This window comes from Lampetra fluviatilis, chromosome 25 (assembly GCF_964198595.1).
Source record: "Lampetra fluviatilis chromosome 25, kcLamFluv1.1, whole genome shotgun sequence".
Taxonomy (NCBI): domain Eukaryota; kingdom Metazoa; phylum Chordata; class Hyperoartia; order Petromyzontiformes; family Petromyzontidae; genus Lampetra; species Lampetra fluviatilis.
The window spans coordinates 6,658,047-6,678,432 of NC_136299.1; the positions used below are offsets into that span (position 1 = coordinate 6,658,047).

At 54.3% G+C, this 20,386-nt stretch overlaps 1 protein-coding gene across 2 annotated transcripts in view; it reads right to left on the minus strand.

Moving 5' to 3' along the window:
- Positions 1-6,158: 6,158 nt before the first annotated feature.
- Positions 6,159-20,386, minus strand: part of LOC144941722 (serine/threonine-protein kinase MARK1-like) — a 28,680-nt gene continuing 14,452 nt past the window's right edge. Inside the window, exons 6-17 of one of the 2 annotated variants that reach the window (XM_078868114.1) lie at positions 19,656-19,726; positions 18,942-18,998; positions 18,304-18,540; positions 17,272-17,391; positions 14,861-14,960; positions 14,280-14,392; positions 13,342-13,501; positions 12,583-12,866; positions 12,158-12,261; positions 11,229-11,381; positions 10,656-10,967; positions 6,159-9,293 (exon numbers count right to left, since the gene is read on the minus strand). In XM_078868114.1, coding sequence (XP_078724240.1) covers positions 8,876-9,293; positions 10,656-10,967; positions 11,229-11,381; positions 12,158-12,261; positions 12,583-12,866; positions 13,342-13,501; positions 14,280-14,392; positions 14,861-14,960; positions 17,272-17,391; positions 18,304-18,540; positions 18,942-18,998; positions 19,656-19,726 — 2,129 coding nt within the window. In that variant the 3' untranslated portion in view covers positions 6,159-8,875. Of the gene's footprint in view, positions 9,294-9,862; positions 9,916-10,655; positions 10,968-11,228; positions 11,382-12,157; positions 12,262-12,582; positions 12,867-13,341; positions 13,502-14,279; positions 14,393-14,860; positions 14,961-17,271; positions 17,392-18,303; positions 18,541-18,941; positions 18,999-19,655; positions 19,727-20,386 lie in introns of those variants that run through there. The other variant, XM_078868115.1, reaches the window with a different exon arrangement.

Sequence of the window (20,386 nt, forward strand, 5' to 3'; positions counted from 1 at the left end):
GGTCTGTTGGGGAGACAGCGTCTGAATGAAACAGCACCATGCTTGGAGCGTATATTTAATCTGGGTTGGAAGGGGGGGAAAGGGCGCCTTGACAAAATAATTTGCATATCAAGAGGAATTTAGCATATTTATGGGAAATGCAGGTATGTTATTAGTACTACTTATGCCCGTGCATTATGCAGGATTAGCAGCATCAAAAGGAAGGGGATATGGGAAATGCAGATATGTGATTAGTACTACTTATGCCCGTGCATTATGCAGGATTAGCAGCATCAAAGGGAGGGGATATGGGAAATGTAGGTATGTGATTAGTACTATTTATGCCCGTGCATTATGCAGGATTAGCAGCATCAAAGGGAGGGGATATGGGAAATGCAGGTATGTGATTAGTACTACTTATGCCCGTGCATCATGCAGGATTAGCAGCATCAAAAGGAGGGGATACGGGAAATACAGGTATGTGATTAGTACTATTTATGCCCGTGCATTATGCAGGATTAGCAGCATCAAAGGGAGGGGATATGGGAAATGCAGGTATGTGATTAGTACTACTTATGCCCGTGCATTATGCAGGATTAGCAGCATCAAAAGGAGGGGATACGGGAAATACAGGTATGTGATTAGTACTACTTATGCCCGTGCATTATGCAGGATTAGCAGCATCAAAAGGAGGGGATAGGGGTAGCATTAATAAAGGGAAGGAGTGTTAATAGTATGTAGCTGCAGTAACTAAAACCACCACGTAAACAACTAAAGTATAAACTACATAGTATCATCAGTATACTAAATATACTCTACAATAAGCTGAGTTACTAACAGTAAGTAATACATTACAATTCTACGTCGTAAAAAATATAATATGCTTCCATCTAAACTTTATTCTCTTACATCACACGAGTCTACACCGTACTATATACTGCCATAGACAAATCCAACATTAAATTATATACTGTATTGCTATAAACCACCTTACACATTGTAATATTACACTATGTATTATTCTACCCACCCTAATGTATATCATACTGCTGTATATGGTACAGTGTATAATAACAAATAGTATAAAATGTATATGCTTAATACAATGTACAAAGTAATATATAGTATCGTAATTGTATAGTGAAGGATTTGTATGGTGCCAGGATGTAGAGTGGAGTTTGTCGAGTGCCAGGATGTAGAGTGGAGTTTGTATGGTGCCAGGATGTAGAGTGGAGTGTGTATGGTGCCAGGATGTAGAGTGGAGTTTGTCTAGTGCCAGGATGTAGAGTGGAGTTTGTATGGTGCCAGGATGTAGAGTGGAGTTTGTCTGGTGCCAGGATGTAGAGTGGAGTTTGTCTAGTGCCAGGATATAGAGTGGAGTTTGTATGGTGCCAGGATGTAGAGTGGAGTTTGTCTAGTGCCAGGATGTAGAGTGGAGTTTGTCTCGTGCCAGGATGTAGTGTGGAGTTTGTCTGGTGCCAGGATGTAGTGTGGAGTTTGTCTGGTGCCAGGATGTTGTGTGGAGTTTGTTTGGTGCCAGGATGTAGAGTGGAGTTTGTCTGGTGCCAGGATGTAGAGTGGAGTTTGTCTAGTGCCAGGATGTAGAGTGGAGTTTGTATGGTGCCAGGATGTAGAGTGGAGTTTGTCTGGTGCCAGGATGTAGAGTGGAGTTTGTCTGGTGCCAGGATGTAGAGTGGAGTTTGTCTGGTGCCAGGATGTAGAGTGGAGTTTGTCTAGTGCCAGGATGTAGAGTGGAGTTTGTCTGGTGCCAGGATGTAGTGTGGAGTTTGTCTGGTGCCAGGATGTAGAGTGGAGTTTGTCTGGTGCCAGGATGTAGTGTGGAGTTTGTCTGGTGCCAGGATGTAGTGTGGAGTTTGTCTGGTGCCAGGATGTTGTGTGGAGTTTGTTTGGTGCCAGGATGTAGAGTGGAGTTTGTCTGGTGCCAGGATGTAAAGTGGAGTTTGTCTAGTGCCAGGATGTAGAGTGGAGTTTGTATGGTGCCAGGATGTAGAGTGGAGTTTGTCTGGTGCCAGGATGTAGAGTGGAGTTTGTCTGGTGCCAGGATGTAGAGTGGAGTTTGTCTGGTGCCAGGATGTAGAGTGGCGTTTGTGTGGTTTATAGCAATACAGTATATAATTTAATGTTGGATTTGTCTATGGCAGTATATAGTACGGTGTAGACTCGTGTGATGTAAGAGAATAAAGTTTAGGTGGAAGCATATTATATTTTTTACGACGTAGAATTTTAATGTATTACTTACTGTTAGTAACTCAGCTTATTGTAGAGTATATTTAGTATACTGATGATACTATGTAGTTTATACTTTAGTTGTTTACGTGGTGGTTTTAGTTACTGCAGCTACATACTATTAACACTCCTTCCCTTTATTAATGCTACCCCTATCCCCTCCTTTTGATGCTGCTAATCCTGCATAATGCACGGGCATAAGTAGTACTAATCACATACCTGCATTTCCCATATCCCCTCCTTTTGATGATGCTAATCCTGCATAATGCACGGGCATAAGTAGTACTAATCACATACCTGCATTTGCCATAAATATGCAAAATTCCTCTTGATATGCAAATTCTTTTGTCAAGGCGCCCTTCCCCCCCCTTCCAACCCAGATTAAATATACGCTCCAAGCATGGTGCTGCTTCATTCAGACGCTGTCTCCCCGACAGACCTGGTCTTCACCTGAGGACGGCTGCTTGCGTTGTGGCCGAAACGTCGTGAGAATTATTTTATTTTTATTATTTTATTATTTCCATTCTACATGACTTTACCGAAAGAACCAAGAAGACACTTTATTCATATAGAATACTCTCAAATCGGGCATTTAGGCTGTCGACGACACCGTCCTCCATAACCTCCTCGTCCCAATCGTCTTGGTCGATGGCGATCTCATCAACAACCTGATCAAGTTCGTCATTGCCATCATCCTTGGACGGACGACAGGCAATAAGATCCTGTGCCGCTCCAGCCCAGTTAGACGGAACCTTCAGGCAGCCGGCCGTAATCCATGAGCGCAAGCACATGGACTTTATGAAGAGCGTCGTTGACAGCGACTGGCGAACGCATGTGAACTCCCGCCCGGCTCCGCTATTCGCACGTTCACAGGGAGTTGACGTCGCCGGCGCTCCCAAGTAGTCGCAGGCCATCTTGTAGTGGACGGGGAGCAGCTCTTTGTGGAGAAACCACCACTGCATTACGTCAATGAAGGCGCTGGCGGTCGTGACGCCCATGCTCAGAAAACGATCGACTTCATCGCCGTCGTCTATGGAATTGCCGACGTTGCTGAACAGGGTGCTGAACAGCGACCGCTCCTCCATATGGGCAGCAACTGCCGTCGGCGAGATCGTGAGCACGTCTGAGTAGCGATGCTGCAGGACAGAGCGGATTGTGGCCTTCAGTGTAGCCAGCTCGTCTTGGTCTGTCGTTTTCGGCAGCTGTGGATTCAAGTAGGATGCCACAATGGCGGGTTCCTGAACCAGTAGGTGGCGGTACCGCACCAGTTCGGCCTTCATCCCCGTCGCAGTCAAGGGCTCATCGATCGCTCTAAGGGCGGCTTCACCGTGATCGCAATGACGGACGAGGTGCTCCATCATCACCAGCACGAGATCCAATGTCGAATTGTGGTCCGCCGGCAACGAGGCCATGACCTGGCGCGGCATTCGCAGGAATGCTGTCACGCCCTCGATGTTTGCCCACTGCAGTTCAGATAAAGCACCGACACCGATCACATCCTGGAAGCGCGCCATGATAATGTCCAATGGGACACGCTTCTTGATGGCGTCGTCGCCCATGTCAAACGTCGAATGCCACCTGGTCGGCGAGTCCTGGTGCGTCGGCTCCTTGCTGGCGAGCTTGGCGATCTCAGCCTCGCAGCGGTACGACTGCCGGACGACCTTGCTGCGCCTGATATTGACAAGCGCCTTGCGCAGTTCGGCATTTGTTGACTTGATCAGTTTTAGAACTTGGACGACACCGATCTGGACGGAATGATCCGCACATCGAATATGGTGGCAAGCCCGCAACTGCTCATATCCGGCGTCCACGTTGACTAGGGCGAACAACGTCTTGACAGCACTGTTCGCATCGGAGCCATTGTCGCTGGTGACAGCGAGCAGCTTGGTCGAGATATTGTGCCCGAGGATTTGGAGGTGCTCAGAGCGGCCCCAATGCGCTTGCCGACACCCCTTCCGGACTGCACATCGAGGATTGTCAACAGCATGGATTTTGACGCACCAGATTTGCTGTCGATCCAGTGCACCGTGACCATCCAAAATCCCTTCAGGTTGCGGTTCAAACACCCGTCGATGGTGAGCGAGATGGCGACGTCCAGGTTGGAGAAGAACGCCCTGACGATGGGCAGCATGATGGCGTGATGCTCGACAATCCTGCGAATGATGGTGCGGGTCGATGGGCCCTCGTATCCCTGCGTCAATGTGTTGACCAAGGTCTTGAACTTGTCGCTGCTGGCGGCTCGCAAAGAGATTGCACCTTGGATAACAAAATCCACCACCGCGTTCTCAAACTTTACCAGGAGGCGATCCGGGATTGCTGGCTGGCTCAGCGTTTGCTGTATTAGGCGGCTCGCTGACGCCGACGTCCCGACCTCGCTGCCTGGGGCGAGCACGTTGTTTCTTGAGGTGGGCTTTCCACCCCGACGCGTTCGTGTGGGTGGAAAACCACTTGCGGCAGTGCACGCACTGCCGCTTCCCTTGCTGTGCATGCGGATCACCCTCCATCCAATCGTGTGTGTGCTCCCACGGGAACGCATACCGCTGCCTCTTTCGATTGCTGTTCGCAGCAACCCCAAAAAAGCCGTTGCTGGCATCTTCGTCCTCTAGTACCTCGACCTCAAGAACGTGGACCGTCTCCATGTGCTCCGCCATCACTTTAAAATGGAGGCCACGGACTGCGTCACTGCGCCACGGAACTTTTAGCGGTAAACAAGGTACTGTATTTACCGGGTAATTATTCGCCCTACCCTTACCGTACCGGGTAATTCTTCTGAGCTACCTTTACCCTACTCTTTACCTTACCCCTTTGCATGTCGAAACCTTTACCCTTTACCTTTACCCTTTTACCCGGTAATAAAGGTAATTTACATTACCTTGCCGAGACCTACTTGCGAGTGAAGGCGCGAACCCGCGCCTGTTTGTGCGATGACGGATCGTGCCGACACGCTACCCCCTGCTGGTAAAGCGTGGTTACTGCCTTTGTCCGACTGATACACAAATACCAAAAACTCAAGATCAGAGGTCGCAAACGGGTTTTGATTTCTTACCCGTACCCGGCCGCACCAGGGTCGCAAACGGGTACCCGTACCCGGCCGTACCCGTACCCTTACCCGGCTGGGTACAGGTAGGGTAGGGTATCGGGTACCTGATTGCGACCTCTGGGATGAAGCCATGTTGCAGGCGTGGGTGGGTTGATGCTAGGAACTTGAATTGTGAGAAGATACAAGACGTTGGGAAATGAGTGACAAACAGTTACTCACCAGTGACTCACGGCCTACCCGTAGCCGGGTATCGGGTAGGGTACTTGTATCGGGTACCCGGTTGCAACCTCTGCTCAAGATCCCCCACCGCTCCTGTGCCAGGCTAGGTGCACTTTGTGGTCACGCAGTGTCGAAAGGTCGCTGGCATCGGGTCACAGGACAGACCCAAGTTGTTGTACGTTACTTGACTGCGATACCTGGTAGATGTTCCGCCTGCCCTCCCCACTATTGACCACGAAGTGGTGGTGGTGGCGACATCACCAGGGCGCCTGTTCCAGAAATCGGAATTTGTATTTAGACTGGAGGAATCTGAGCTATGAAGCTTATTATCCGAGATGTCCAGTATAGGCGGGTTAGCAAGGTTAGCAAGTGCCATGCTGGGTGCCCTGAGGCCACGCGAAGTGTCGAAGGCTTGCTGGCAGGTCGAGAAACAGACCCAGGTGTCATAGGTTGACTGAGATGCCTGGCAAGATCTACCAACTTTCTGCATTTTAGCCGCCCCGTGCCTCTGCTCGTTGTGACCGCCGTTCCTCCGCCCTCCATTGTTGCTGGAGGGCGGCTGCCTCCAACTCCCCAAGCAGCATTCTTCATGAGCCACCTCCACAGGGGCCGATCTTGACACCGCTAGCACCGTGCAACAAGTACATCCTCGCGGCCACACGCGAGTCCTGTTCTCACTTTATTCAGCGCCACCACTCCACTTCACAAACAAACATTCGTACAAAAACAAGAGGCGTTGGACGCCTTGGGAGAGGGGGGGGGGCTCCACCGGTTGTGGGGGATGGGGTGGGGGATGGGGGGGGGGCACGGAGTGAGTGGTGTCCACCGCTGAGTTGTTGCACCGTGACATGGCAAAGTGGTGGGTGGCTGGGGATGTGCACATGGCTGAAGGTGGTGGTGGTTGTGGGAATGTTGGTGACACATGTGGTGGTGGATGATGGTGATAATGGTCAGGGTGGTGGGAGTGATGATTGCAGTGGTTGGTGGTGATATTTTTTATGGTGGATGACGATGGTAATGATGCTGGCCGCAGTGGTGATGAAGGTGGTTATGGTCACGATTAGTGGTGATGGCGGTTGTGTTGATGGTGACAGTCATCAGCACACTAACATAGATGCCCATTTAACAATCTGTACCCTTCCGCCCTCCAATTTTTAAACATTTACATCCACGGGCAGAGTCGTACAGGGCAAAGGATTTCCATTAATAGGCTGGGACTAGAAACCTAGAGACTTCAGGGCTACGCATGGACAGTTGCTACAGATTAACGCGCTGGGGCCACAGGACGAGAGGGGGTGGCCAGGGTCACGGGTTGGGCTCTGCGCCGGGGGTGGAGGATTTGGCTCCGATTAATGCAGCCAGGGCTAAATTTCAGTCGGGGTCTGACCCAGTAAACATTTCTGCACCCAGGACACCACATCCAGTATACCACTCTTGCTTTGGCTGTGGCTATTTAAGTCGCATGCCACTCACTCCAGTCAACCGGCGACCCGGAACGCACCGAGAAATTAAGCCCCGATCGCCAAAAATCGCCGCTATATTCTCTCTTTGCGCGTCACAGCTCCGACGGACCGCGCGAACGGAGGCACATTCCACGGTAACGCAGCGAGAGCAAACGTAAACAAAGCAGACGGGCATGGCACGTGCCGATCCGGTAATAGTTGTTTGGGGTGGTGGGTGCGGCGTAGTGCTCTCTTGTTCAGGGGAAGGGTGGCACGACGGAGCAGGGGACGGGGAGGGGGCCAGTGGAGATGCCTTGACCTATCGTACATTCACAAGAGGCGACGGGCAGACATGTCAGTTTCTCGACAAATAATAAAGATGGCCGTGGCTAAAGGATGGCAGTGATGGGCACACTAAAGAGGACGGATGGTGGGCACTGCCCCCAGCCTGGCACGAAAGTGGCGGTCCTTAAGCTCGCGTTTTTTGAGTGGCAGGGTCAAATGTGAGGCTGGGCTGCTGCAAAACACCAAATTCAGACCACGCAAGTACTCCCCCGCAGACTGCGCATGTCCCAGAACTTCAACTCCGGATTGCTGCGGGCCACGTCTGATGCTTTCTGAAGCCTCAGCCGCAGAAAGTGAGGGCACTGCGCCCGGGAGGAGGCGAGGACGACTTTGCAGGCTGACGGCCCAGGGTGACAGGAAGTGCCGTGAGGGACTTCAGGAAGCGGAGTGCAGGAGACGTGAACGGAGTGGAGCGCAGCAGCCACAGCCACGAGGTGTGGAGAGTGGCTGGGCTGGAGGGAATGAAGAGGAAGGAGGTGGTGCCCAGAGATGTATAGAAGTCGGCTAAGATAGGGTTTAGAAGGGCTGGGGGTGGTGACGTGGGGGGGGTGTGCCCAGTGATGGAGGCTGCGTGCAGACAGCTGGGCTAAAGTAACGCACACACAGGTTTATCCACACGAATGCTGCGGCGATGACGCCGTGTGGCATCGGAACTCTCCGTACACGCGTCCCCACGCGTTTATTGCATCCCGTGTGCGCGTATATATATACTTATTAATTTTCCAGATTTTTTTTGCTTGTATCCATTTTCCTTCATTTGAAAACTCCCAACGGCTTCGTTCATCGGCCACCACCACAAATACTTGAGAGCCCGAGGACGAATGTGCAAAGAGGGGGGGACTCTGGGGCCCCGTGTGTGCTACACAGCTGCTTGCTTGATTCTCGTGTTTCTTCACAAAAACTTAAAACGCGTAACAAATAAAACTTCCCAATTCGCCGCCAAGAAATAAAACTAGAACGATCGCGAAATCAAACGCGGCGCCAAGTGTTCCAACTTCGGCGTCGAGTCTCGAGTTTACGGCGACCGCGCGCCACCAGAGACTCTAACAGCGCCAGCAGAATAGCAGCAGGAGCAGCAGCAGCAGCAGCACCGAGTGGCGGCAGGCAGGCAGGCAGGCAGGCAGACGAGCACGGTGGTTGAGTGGGCGGCTGTTGAAGGACGACGGCGCAGCGCTCCCTGTACTGGAAGTTGGCAGAGCTGGGGCATTCTGAAGCTTGGTGGCCACCAGGCGGAGGGGCTGGTACCGAAGGGGGCTGGGACGGCCCCACCGTCGCGAGAGAAGCCGGAGGAGGAGGCGAGGCCGCCACTGGCAGAGGGAGTTTGGATGCGCAAGGGATGGCCGCTTCTGGGAGGCGGTGCGGGGAATCCCCAATGTGCTTTGAGTCGACGCGAGACGGCACCGCCCCCCAGGACCCCCGCGACGACGGAGCCGCAGGGTGGCTCTTCCCAAGCCGACGACGATTAAGGCGGCCGGCGAGACTGCGGGAGGGCGAGACGGCGGGCTCACGCCAGGGCTGGCTGGTGAGCGGACGGACGAGCGGACGGGCGAGCGGGCGGGCGAGCGAGCTGGGAGCGGTGCTAACGAGGCGGCCGGCCGGACCATCACAGCTTGAGCTGGTTGGCAATGCGCGAGGCGGCATTCTTGAAGGCAATGGAGGTGCCCGAGATCCTCTTGAAGCGCACGCCGTTGAGCGAGAGGCGCGGGAGCTTGCACACCTCCATCTCCCACTGCACCAGGTCGTCGCCGTGCCCGTCGCCGTGCACGCAGTAGAGCAGGAAGGGCTCGCGCTGTTCGTAGTCGCAGCCGTTGGCGTCCAACACCTTGCGGATCTCACGCATCATCTCGTCGGGCTCCATGGAGCTCGTGGTCTTCATGCTCCACGTGAAGCGCAGCGAACGCGGCTTCACCTCCTTGCCGTCGTCGCGAGCCTCGGATGGCCCCCCGGCCCCCACGATCCCCCCGGAAGTGGCGGACATCGACAGCGTGCCTCCACCTCCGATCGCCGTCGAGTGTCGGGTGCTGCGCACGCCGGTTCCGCGGCACGGCAGAGGGAAGGAGTGTGGGTGAGTTGGGTATGTGGACCGGTGTGGGTGTGCTTGTGTGGGTGAGTGTAAGGGTGAATGTATGCATGAGTTTGTGTTTGGGCGAGTTTAAAAGTGAGCATTCACGATTTGAAAAAGCTTTATGGGTGTCAATTGTGGGTATGATTTTATAGATGTGAGGCGAGTTAGTGCACGTGAGTTTGTTTTTAACAAGGGAGAGCATGCGTGTGTGCGTGTGCGTAAGGGAGAACACCACGTGATTAAACTTGGCGCACAAACCAGCCGCCGCTCGACCCGACGGCGCCCATGCAAACCCTCGCGACTTACAAACGAAGAACAGTGGCCGCGCGTGGGCGAAGTGACAAGCCGTTAGTGAGCGTGCGCGTAAGTGAGCGTACGTGCGCGGGAAGGTTAGGTGGCGAGCCAAAGTGCACGTGCAAATCACACGGTGGAGTATTCACACGGAGCCATGTCACCGTGCCTCCCCCCCCCCTGTACCCCCCCCACCACTTTCGGTTTAAACGATGGTCCCACCCCACTGGACAGCAGAGAGATGTGCGAGGCACTCCTACCTTTTGGAAAAAATTAACGACACATTTCTACAGAATGGGAAATAAAACAAAAACAGGCAAATGAAGAAAAAAAAATCAAAATTAATTACAGGTTTTAAACGACAACCAGCTCAGTTTTCACAGATGGACAACGAATGGATACAGTATCGGGAGGCAACATTGAATCCAGGCCCATCTGGCCAATGGGCCGTGTTGGGTTTTGCTTAGTTTAGAGTGACCAATTGTAACTGGCAAATTCCATGCCTGGCCTGGGTAGCTTGCAAGACCTACCTTGGCCTCTCAGACAGCTGGATACGGACTAGATATTAATACTTCTGGTCTTGGCAATACGAGCCACGGGTGTAAACTTCAGTTTCAATAGCAGCAGTAAGAACAATGGCAGTGGAGGGATGGTACACAGGTTAGAATAATCCGCTATCAACTCTGCAACCTGAGTTTGATTCCAGCTCAAGGGTAACATTGGCGGCACGTAATATCAAAACCGATCCTGCCTTCACCAACCCGCATTGACCAGCGTGCTTATGAATCAAAAAAAAAATCCCTAATCAACAATTACATTTATTTGCATTCTAATAACAAACGTCAGCGTCTTCACACACGCACAGGACACAACCCTTGCTCATCGCCCCTGGTGATCCAGAACCAGTACCACAAATGCCACATTCATATGGCATGGAGCCAGTCGTACGCACGCCAGAACTACCCCGCAGTCCAGACCACATCAGCAACACGCGAGCATTCATCGAACAGCGCCTGCACCAACCGACCTGCGGCTGAACTTGGAGGTGAGTTTGGAGAAGAGGTTCGGGGTGGTGGGCCCACCGCCGGGTCCTCCCAGGCCGCCGGGGCCCCCGCCGGCCGCGGCGGTTGACCTGCGCGCGTCGTGCGAGAGGCTGGGCGAGGCAGGGGGCCCGTTGTGGGCGGCGTGCCGGCGTTCGCGCAGCTGCACGCCGTGGAACGTGCTGCGGCTGGTGCTGCCGCGGGGAAAGCGCGTGCGCTCCGGGGTGCTGCCCCCGATGGTGTGTGCCGAGGGGGACGAGGCGGGGGCTGCGGCTCGCTGCGGCCCGCCGGGTGGGGTCCTGCGCATAAGGTCGGGGACAGAGATTCGCCGTGCGGCCTTAAGTGGGCTGTTGGGGCGCGCACGGATCTTACGCAGCCTGACAAACTGCACAACAGGGTGGGAAACCGTGCATGCCAGCCTGCCTTCGCACGGGATTCTCCTCCAGTGCTGCAAGTGGATGGTCTCAGCTCGGTCACCGACGACCGCACACGCAAAACCGTCGCGGTGTGGACGCTGCTGATGAAGCAAGCGCCGAGTGTCATGGCAGGCGGTGACTCACACAGGCCGCCCGGGTCCCTCGCTGTCCTCGATGGGGGGCAGGCCCCCCTTGCCCGGATGTCCCGACGCCGACATGGACTTCTGGTGTCGGGGCCGTACAGAGCCCGCCGACAGGGCCCCGCCCACGCCGGTGCCCCCAGACACCTCTGTCAGGCTGCGTGCGACGCAGCAGAACCGGCAGCACCAGAAACAAAGGACGGTTAGGAAGGATCGAAGCAGTGTGGCTCAGGTCTCAGGGCACAGAGCTGGCCCTGCTATCATCTTGGGTTCCAATACGAGTCTCAGCAGGCGAGTTGACGATGGTCTCAGCCTGGTCTCCCGTGACTGCACAACAGACCCATTATGTTGAGTTTGGCATATAATACGAAAGGTAGAGGAGCAGCGGACAGTGCACTACTATGAACCCCCCTAACAATGTCTAACAGTGGAAAATAGTTGGACCTCCACTCGGTCAACTCGGACATAAATGGGTACCTCGGTGTATAAAACATTAGCACTGGGCATCTCACACCCTCACGCACAGTACCAACTTTCATAAGGTGCTTGATAATGGCACTTTCCCCAAGAGCCTATGCAGCCTACATGGGGAACTGTCTTTGTGCGATGGTTGTCAATGTGTGGATGTATTATTCTGTTATAACTACACTCGTTCATGCAGGAAAGCCTGTCGGAGCTTCAAGTTTTCACAATAGAGGGTGACGTTACTGCAGTGTGTGTGAACCCAATTTAGTAATTTACAGATAATTACTTGCCATTGGGCTGGCCCAATACCAGTTCCACTGTGTGTGTGGGTTAGGCTATGGGAGTAAAGCGGTGAACCCTGTCGAAACTCGCTCAGAACAGGGGCAGAACATAAACTGAAGCAGGGAGATGCCCGAGACAGGAGTCGAAGCCGGGATGGAGAGTGTGGGTGCGGCGAGGGGGCGGCACCTGCTGTCCTTGCCGTTCTGTACGGCCGCCTGCCGGTCCCCTCCAGCCTTCTCCCCGTACACGTACGTGTTCCTCCGGCTGATGCCGCCCGGCAGCAGCATGCCCTGCGCGTGGTAACATGGACGCGCGACGCTTCACAGTCGGGTCGACTCCCGCACACGCCACACCGCGTCCAGCAAGCCCCCTCTAGCCACGGCCTGCAGCCACTGCCAGTCGCGGCGTGCCACCTACTCTCCAGTCTACCGGAGAATGTGCGGCGAGGATTTAAATCGTGGATGCACCAACCGGCAACGCGTGTTACAGAAAGACGCAATGGCTGCTGCACGGACGCGTCAACGTGTACGGTGGCGACGGGGCGGCGCTATACTGGCACACCGAACTGACTTTTCACGAACTAACATTTCGACGCCGGACATCACGCTCACCCCAGGAGGGCCGGCCTTCTTGCGGCCCATCACGTCCAACTTGTGCACGTTGGCGGCGGGGCTGGCGGGCACCAGGTCGGGCCTCCCCGGTATGCCCACCGGCCCCATGCTGCCACCACCCGGCAGCACCGTGACCCCGGCACCACCGCCCCCAGATCCGGCCTTGCGGATCCCGTGCACGGCCATCTCGTGGCCTCCCATGCCGCCACCCTCCCCGCCGGCCACCGGTGACATGCCGCCCCCCCGCTTGCCGTACACGGCCGACGGCACCATCAGCGGCCCAACTGCAACACAAAGCGGTGAAGGTGGAGCCCTGCGATTGCTCGCTCATGCCGCCATGGTGAGCACTAGAGAAAGCCCACCTGGCCTACTTTTCCACGTTGGCGAGGCGTCTTCGAAAAAGGGGAGCATAATGACGCTCTACGGCCACCACAAGCGGCCTGAAAAATCAACGATCCAAGTTTGACCCAAGTTATATAATTCTATACACAGCTACTGCTGAGCAAAGGTCCCACGATCCAAAATGTCAAGCGCCCAGCAACAAACGGCACCGTTTATACCGCTGGGTGCGCTCGGTCGAGGGCGTGGAGCGGGATTTCTAAAACAATTGTTGCAACTGGCATACCAGGAGTTTCAACTGGCAACCTTTAGATTTTTCCAGCACACAATATTTTTATATTATAACGGAAAGAGGGCATTGTTTTTTGGGGGGTTCTGAGAGTTGGGAAGGGTGGGGGTAGGGGGTAGCGGGCAGCGTACCGTGGTCGCTGTAGCGCCGCTGCTTCTGGTTGGCCGACACGCTGCGTTGGACCTTGCCGTGCGAGGGCGACGGCACGGAGCTGTTGTTAAGATCGCTGCTGGGGCGCGCTGGCCGAGCTAGCGACAGGCTGCTTGCCGAGCGCGAGTCGCCGCCCTCCAGCTGCAGCGCACAGACACGCGCGCCACCCGTAAGCATGTCTGCCTGCGTGCTGCGAATTGCTCTTTCTCTTTTGCTTTCTGACAATTTTATTCCGACTGCGCTATCGGCGGCGGACTATATGGCAGATTGTTACGTCGCAGGACAGCAAGGGATGGCTACAGCTTGTTGGGGAAGCATTCGTCCAGCAGTGAATTAATCGTCGCCGACGATGATGATCTTGATGATGATCGTGATGATGATGGAGTGCCATCAGCGATATGTCTCGTGTGTGCGGGAATGGCCCGTGGAAACAGATTTGTTGCAGGACTTCCTGCAAGTGGCATTTTTCGCAATGACCATAGCAAAAGTTTAAGATTAAAACAAGCCGGGCTATATCGTCCCAGGACTAGTCCCAAAAGCTCAGTTTCTGGTGGCCTGTTCATCTTGTATGCCACAGGGGCACACTGTGTCTCTCGCACTGGCGCTGAGATTGAATTTCGCGTGGGGTAAAGCCGATTAATTTTTAATCCACCAGGTGGAATTTGGCCAAATTGAGTGCGTACCCAGATTTAACGTGATCGTGTGTGTGCACTCATTGGGGCAGAGACCATTAACTCCTTAAACTTGAGAATACGTTATGTTTGAGTTTTGTTTTTTTACACAGTTGGTGAGCAGAGGCCCAACATAAAATGCTGAGCATCCAGCAACAAACAACACACGATCAAGGTCATAGTAGACAAGAGTGAGCTCGCCCATCGCGTTGAGCAGGGGGCGGCTGACCGCTCGCGAACTCACTCACCTCAGAGGGCTTGCACCCCAGCAGCAGATAGGTGGCCGTGATCTCGTTGTACTTGGTGTTGGTCAGCGAGTCGTTGATCTCCTCCCGAGTGTAGCCCATGCCAACCATCACCTCTGTGGGGGGACGCGCAAAGACAAAGATCCCTCCGTATAGCCTCAGAACTTTTTTGGGGCAAGTGCTGCGAGCGAGAATCTTCTATTAAAGACGGCACGGCTGGGTGTGGCCAGCACTGCGCCCTGCTGCCTTCGTCTCCCCAGTGCTGATGTTTACTATACGCCCCACAAGGTACTCGTTTGAGGTTGAGTCGACCTAGGGGAAGCCCAGCACTGGTTCAGATATTCGTCGTCGATGTTGGCCGTGATCTAGAACTCGGAGTCACTCGAGGTTCTAAGTGAACCACAAGGGCAGCAACACGTGACTGGTGAATCTCATTGTGGGGCAGCGGGGTGGAGGCAAGAGTTAAACCTCAGGGTCCCATCATCATCATCATCGCTTCAAATGCTGTCGCGGCTCAGTCCTGTACTCAAAATTCATACTGGTCCCCGCCATACGAATGTGAAATTTCCGCCGTGGGTTCGTACCGATCCTCTTGAGGTCGGTGATGTCGGGCTCGGGCTGCACGTACGGCTTCAGCTCATCCGCCTCATAGCCCACGTTCATCCAGCGCTCGCGCATTATTTGCTGCATACGCAAAGAGACAAAGATATCCCTTGTAGCCCACACAGGCTGTTGGAGCAAGTGCCTGTTGGCCAGCCCGACGCACGAGAGGGGTGGTGGCGTGGCCACACTGCAGAGGCTGAGACGACCCAGAGGAGGCCACGGACCGGTTCGGATGATCGCCACTCATGTTAGCCATGGCGGGGACTTGAACTTGTGCCGCCAGGTTCGTACTAAACGCTATGCTACCCACATACACGAATAGATAAACACCTTGGCGACACAGAAAGGCTTGTCATATAACATTAAATTCTTACTTTTAATTCTCCGAGCTGAAATAACGCTAATAATACCAGACTTGTAACGCACTGCGCGGTATTTGCTCATCACTCTCGGAGAGAGAGAGAACGGACGAGCAGGAAGGCAGCAACTCAGCTCAGCCGGCGCAACCAACAATTGCCTAAACTCTGCGGTCCTCGAAATATTAAGATGTTAATGGCCCGTTAATTAGCATAACATGAACATGACATTTTACATATGAATATGTGCTTTTACTTTCTATGAATATAGAAACAAAAAAGGGGTATTTGCGACCAGGAAGCATTGTGACAATTCATCCGAGTCGCAGGTAACGGCAACAACACAGAACCTCAGAGCGACGGTGTGTGAGAGGCCAGCCAACAGGGGGCGTACACAACCCACAGTGCAAACCCAACAAAGCTTAACCGAAAACCGACGTCATCCTCTACAATTATAGATTACTTTACAGCCTGGGCATGGTATTCCAGAATACACCCTGGGCAGCGAATTCCAGATTACACCCTGGGCATTGTGTCCCAGATTATATCCTGGGCATCGTATTCCAGATTAAACCCGGGACTCAAGTTCAGCCGCGTCTGTGCTGGTCGGTGGTGACCAGAACACATTTTGGCACCTGGCACAGCACGTCCTGTATACTCCTCGCGACTAGTCACATGCCACCTACTCCAATCAGCGAGAAATCAAGGCCCGATTAGCCACCAATCCACGTAGGGTCAAGGGAGTGAGCGGCATTGGGTTACCGCTGGCTCTCCGAATCAACAAGCGATTGGACTCATCCATAACGACATTACTAATCGGCGCGTCGATGCTCTGTGTGTTTTTTACACTCCGCTAGCGCGCCCATCGACTCACACTTAATGGGAACCGCGCTCGATGCGCTAACCAAGAACACGTGTTCCATTCTCACGGGGACCAGGAGAGTTCAGCCCCCCCCCCCTCATCCCCCCACGGGCGGCACAATCGGCACCAGCGAGGGCTTCGTTTCAGCTGGGTATGTCCGGGTCAGTGACCCGAAATAAGATTTCGCCCGGCACACCACACTCAGTATATCTCTTCTCGCTGTGGCTAATAGTCACGTGCCACCTACTCCAGTCTACCAGAAACCCAGAACGCGCCCGGCGAAAAAATAAATTAAGCCCTGGGCGCCAGCATCAACACGTGTGTGCATGCGCACGCGTTTGGCGACACGCATCTGGCCACGGCGGCTGCCCCCCCAACCACCATGGCCACCTCCCGCCCGCCCCCCCAACGCGGGGCAAACCACACGGTTCCTGTTTACGCCAAATGCGTGGAGCTACGGTGACCGCCAGAGAGTCCGTGCGGGTGGCTGCCCCGCGCCACCGTCGCACGGCTCTCGCCAGAGCCATCGCGACGGGTGCCACGAGCGCACCCGAGCCATTAGCTCCCCGCGCACCTCTCCAACATTTGGCACTCGTTTGCCGTGCACGCGAGAAGTTCTCGCAGGCTGCGAGCGGAACGGCCAGCAGCGCGGCATTCATTGTTGGGCTCACGATGGTCAGAATGTGGAGGGCTCGGTGAGATTTTGATGGCGACACGGGGGTAGCAAACAGCCATCTCAGATGCAGGGAGGGTGCAGGTCATGGGTATTATGATAGTTGGTGGTTTATCAGTGATCTACTAGGATTATATAATAGATAAGCAGACTATAGCTCCTTCCTATACCTGTCTCTCCACGTACATTTCTTTATTTTTTACATCCCATTACCCACACGGCCTTCCGAGAGTCTATAATTTTGGCAAGAATGGTTGCACACAAGCAACACTCGGGACGAGTTTCGACATTCAGTGTCTCAATCAGCAGTCGGGCTTACTGCAACCAATGCTGGTGAACTGCCAGATGTTTATAGGCAACGACACGTCTCTGATAAGACAGGCCGATTACGATCCAGATGGTGACGGTGGCGCCACGACCCCAGGTGCAGTGCTGCCACGACCCCAGGGGAGGTGGCGCCGTGAACCCCGGGGGGAGGTGGCGCTGCGACCCCGTACTGACCTGCAGCGTGCCGCGCTTGAGAGGGTTCAGCACGAGGAACTTCTTGAGCAGGTTCTCGCAGTCCGTGGACATGTAGAAGGGGATGCGGTATTTCCCTCGCAGCACCCGCTCCCGCAGCTCCTAATGAGGCGGTGCACACACAGAGAGGAAACAAATCCAGCCGTGTAGCATTTGACAGACTGTTGGGGAAAGTGCTGTTAGCTAGCGAGCACCTGTTAGGGCCAGCACGGCACACGAGTCTGCGGGTGGCAAGCAGTACGCACACGCAAAGACGCGCCTCTTATTTTAATGTAATTCTAAAAACCTGTGTTTCCTCTGTAAAGAGGTTCCTCATCGTAATGGGCTCTTATTCTGATCTCGTAAACATCTCCTTCTCCCTTCCTAGGCCACTTCCTTCCAGGTCCCGAATCCACTTTCATCCCACCACTCATCTGTCTCGTTCCCTTCTCTACTCTCACGTTCAGCCTCCCGATCCCTGCTTCACGGATCCCAGAAGCCCTTGCGGCGAGTACGGCCATGCCCCCCCATGACTACTGTTGTGACAATGTCGCTCCCCTCAACACTGGTTCGTACCGCTGCCAGAATCATCCTCGACGCACCGGTGTACCCGATTCACTCTTGGGCAAGTCCCTAATAGCAACACCACTTCATCAGAAAACGTCAATACAAGATCATTTTTTGAACAGTTAACACGACCCAAGTGTTACAGACTGATAAGACGGATGGACAGACGGACTGTTTCTGTTCTTACGCGTGATGGCAACCGCAATATGGTCAGACGCCAGTGTTGAGGTCTGCAGGCCACGACAAGAGGGCTTCAGGAGAGAGTTCGTCGAGTTTTGCTCCATCTCCGTTGAATGAGCACAGACTACATTGGTTTACTCTGCAGACCACAGTGTGGATGCATGGCCACAATCGCACCAGTGCGGCTCGTCTTTTATTTTCCCACTGATGGGACTCATCCAATGGATTAACACTTTCAACCCGAGCTGGACAACGTTACAACGCCGACTCCTCTCCTCCACCGCCCACCTTGAGGTTCTGTCCGTCGAAGGGCAGCGACCCGCTGACGAGCGTGTAGAGGATGACCCCGAGGCTCCACACGTCCACCTCGGGCCCGTCGTACTTCTTGCCCTGGAAGAGTTCGGGCGCGGCGTAGGGGGGGCTCCCGCAGAAAGTGTCCAACTTGCCGCCCACCGTGAACTCGTTGCTGAAGCCAAAGTCGGCGATCTTGATGTTCATGTCGGCATCCAGGAGCAGGTTCTCCGCCTGGGGGTGTGGCCCACGGGGGGGAAATGAGGTGAGTGGTGGAGCACCCCAATCCCCCGTGATGTGTTCGACCACACCACACAGCAGACCACACTTGACACCAGACCACACTTCACAGAAGGCCACACTTCACAGCAGGCCACACTTCACAGCAGGCCACATTTCACACCAGACCACGCTACACTTCACGCCACGCTAAACTTCACACCAGACCACACTTCACAGCAGGCCACACTTCACAGCAGGCCACACTTCACAGCAGGCCACACTTCACAGCAGGCCACACTTCAATTGTTCCCAGGTGTCCTCTACAAAGAGATAGCCAGGCCAGAGAGGGGGGCAAGATCGCCAACATCGGTGTCTCCGTATACAATGTCACGACTACAACCCACACACTTCACCTTCAGATCTCTGTGTACGATGAGCTTCTGGTGGCAGTACTGCACCGCGGACACAATCTGAAACACAGACACACAGGCGGGCACGGTGTGTAGCTGTGGCCCGGCCTCCATACCATACGCATATCTTACTTGCCTGTAGGGAGGGTTATGGCTGGAATACTAAAAAGGTAAAGGTACAGCCCTTCCAATTGCTTTATGATGCCAGCTGCCGGTGGAAGGGGCTTCCAGTAGAGGGAGCCCAATAGGCAAGTTTGGCCTACTTTTCCACCCTGACCAGATGTCGTGGAAAAGGGGGGAGTATTCTTACCTAATCCCATCATCACACGCGCCTTGCTCATATACTGACTTTGGCATACCCATTTATAATGGTAATACTGAGTTTTATATCGCAGCATTTACGCAACTGAATCCCACAACACACGGAGGCGCACATTCATAATGCACGGAGGCGCACATGGACAAAGGTGTTTTCAGCATATCAACGAGTGTTTATAATACGTGGGAGGAAACCGGAGCACCCCAACACAACCCACGTGCGTGCGACGGTGCAACACTCTACCCCATAGAGGTGGGACAGATGGAGATTGTTGAACATGGGCAAGAGTGGGTTAAATAAACTTGCCCCAATATTTCAAGCACCGCGCCTGGAGATCGAATCAAACCGGCGTCCTCCCGAGTGCGCTGACCGTCATGACGCCACGGCTAAAGCGGTACCTGTCTGAATTTCGCCCGTGCCTCCTTTTCCTTCATCCGCCCGTGCGCGACCAGGTAATCGAACACCTCCCCTGCGGGGCACGCACAGGGCACAGCGCCGCGAGGACCATTAGCCGGCACGCGGAGGGGGCGGGCGGGCGGGCGGAAGAGAAGAGAGAACAAGCGATATCCACTACCCAACGGCCCTGCGCCAAGTCCCGAGTTAAGAGCCGGGGTATGGGTTTCCGTAAAGACTTCCAAGTTAGAGGTCATCAACCAAAGTTCGACGACTCTCTCACTATGAACGCGGTTCTGCGGCGTCCGCACCGGTGTTGGCAGTGTTTCACAACGGCAAGCGCGCAGCACTGTGTAATCACGGTGAAACGAGATCGCAGAAGGATCTTGTTTTTGGGATGTGAGTGAGAGATCGCTTGCTGGTGCCATGGGGGAAAGAGCGAGTGTGCGAGCGGGTGGGCGGGCAGGTGGATGAGACAAGTGGTCGAGTGGATAAGCGAGTGGACAGGTGGATGGGCGATTGGGTTTGTGTGCGAGTGGGGCGAGCGGGCAGTTGAGCGGGCAATGAAGTGTGCTGGTGGGAGAGTGGGTTCGTGAGTAAGTGAGCAAGCTGGTGAGCAGTTGAGTAACCTGGCAGGTGAGAGTGAGTTGTTGAGTGAGTGAACTGGTGGGTAAAAGCTGGTGAATGAGTGGTCAAATGGGCGAGTATGCGGCATTATGCATGAGCGAGCCGGTGA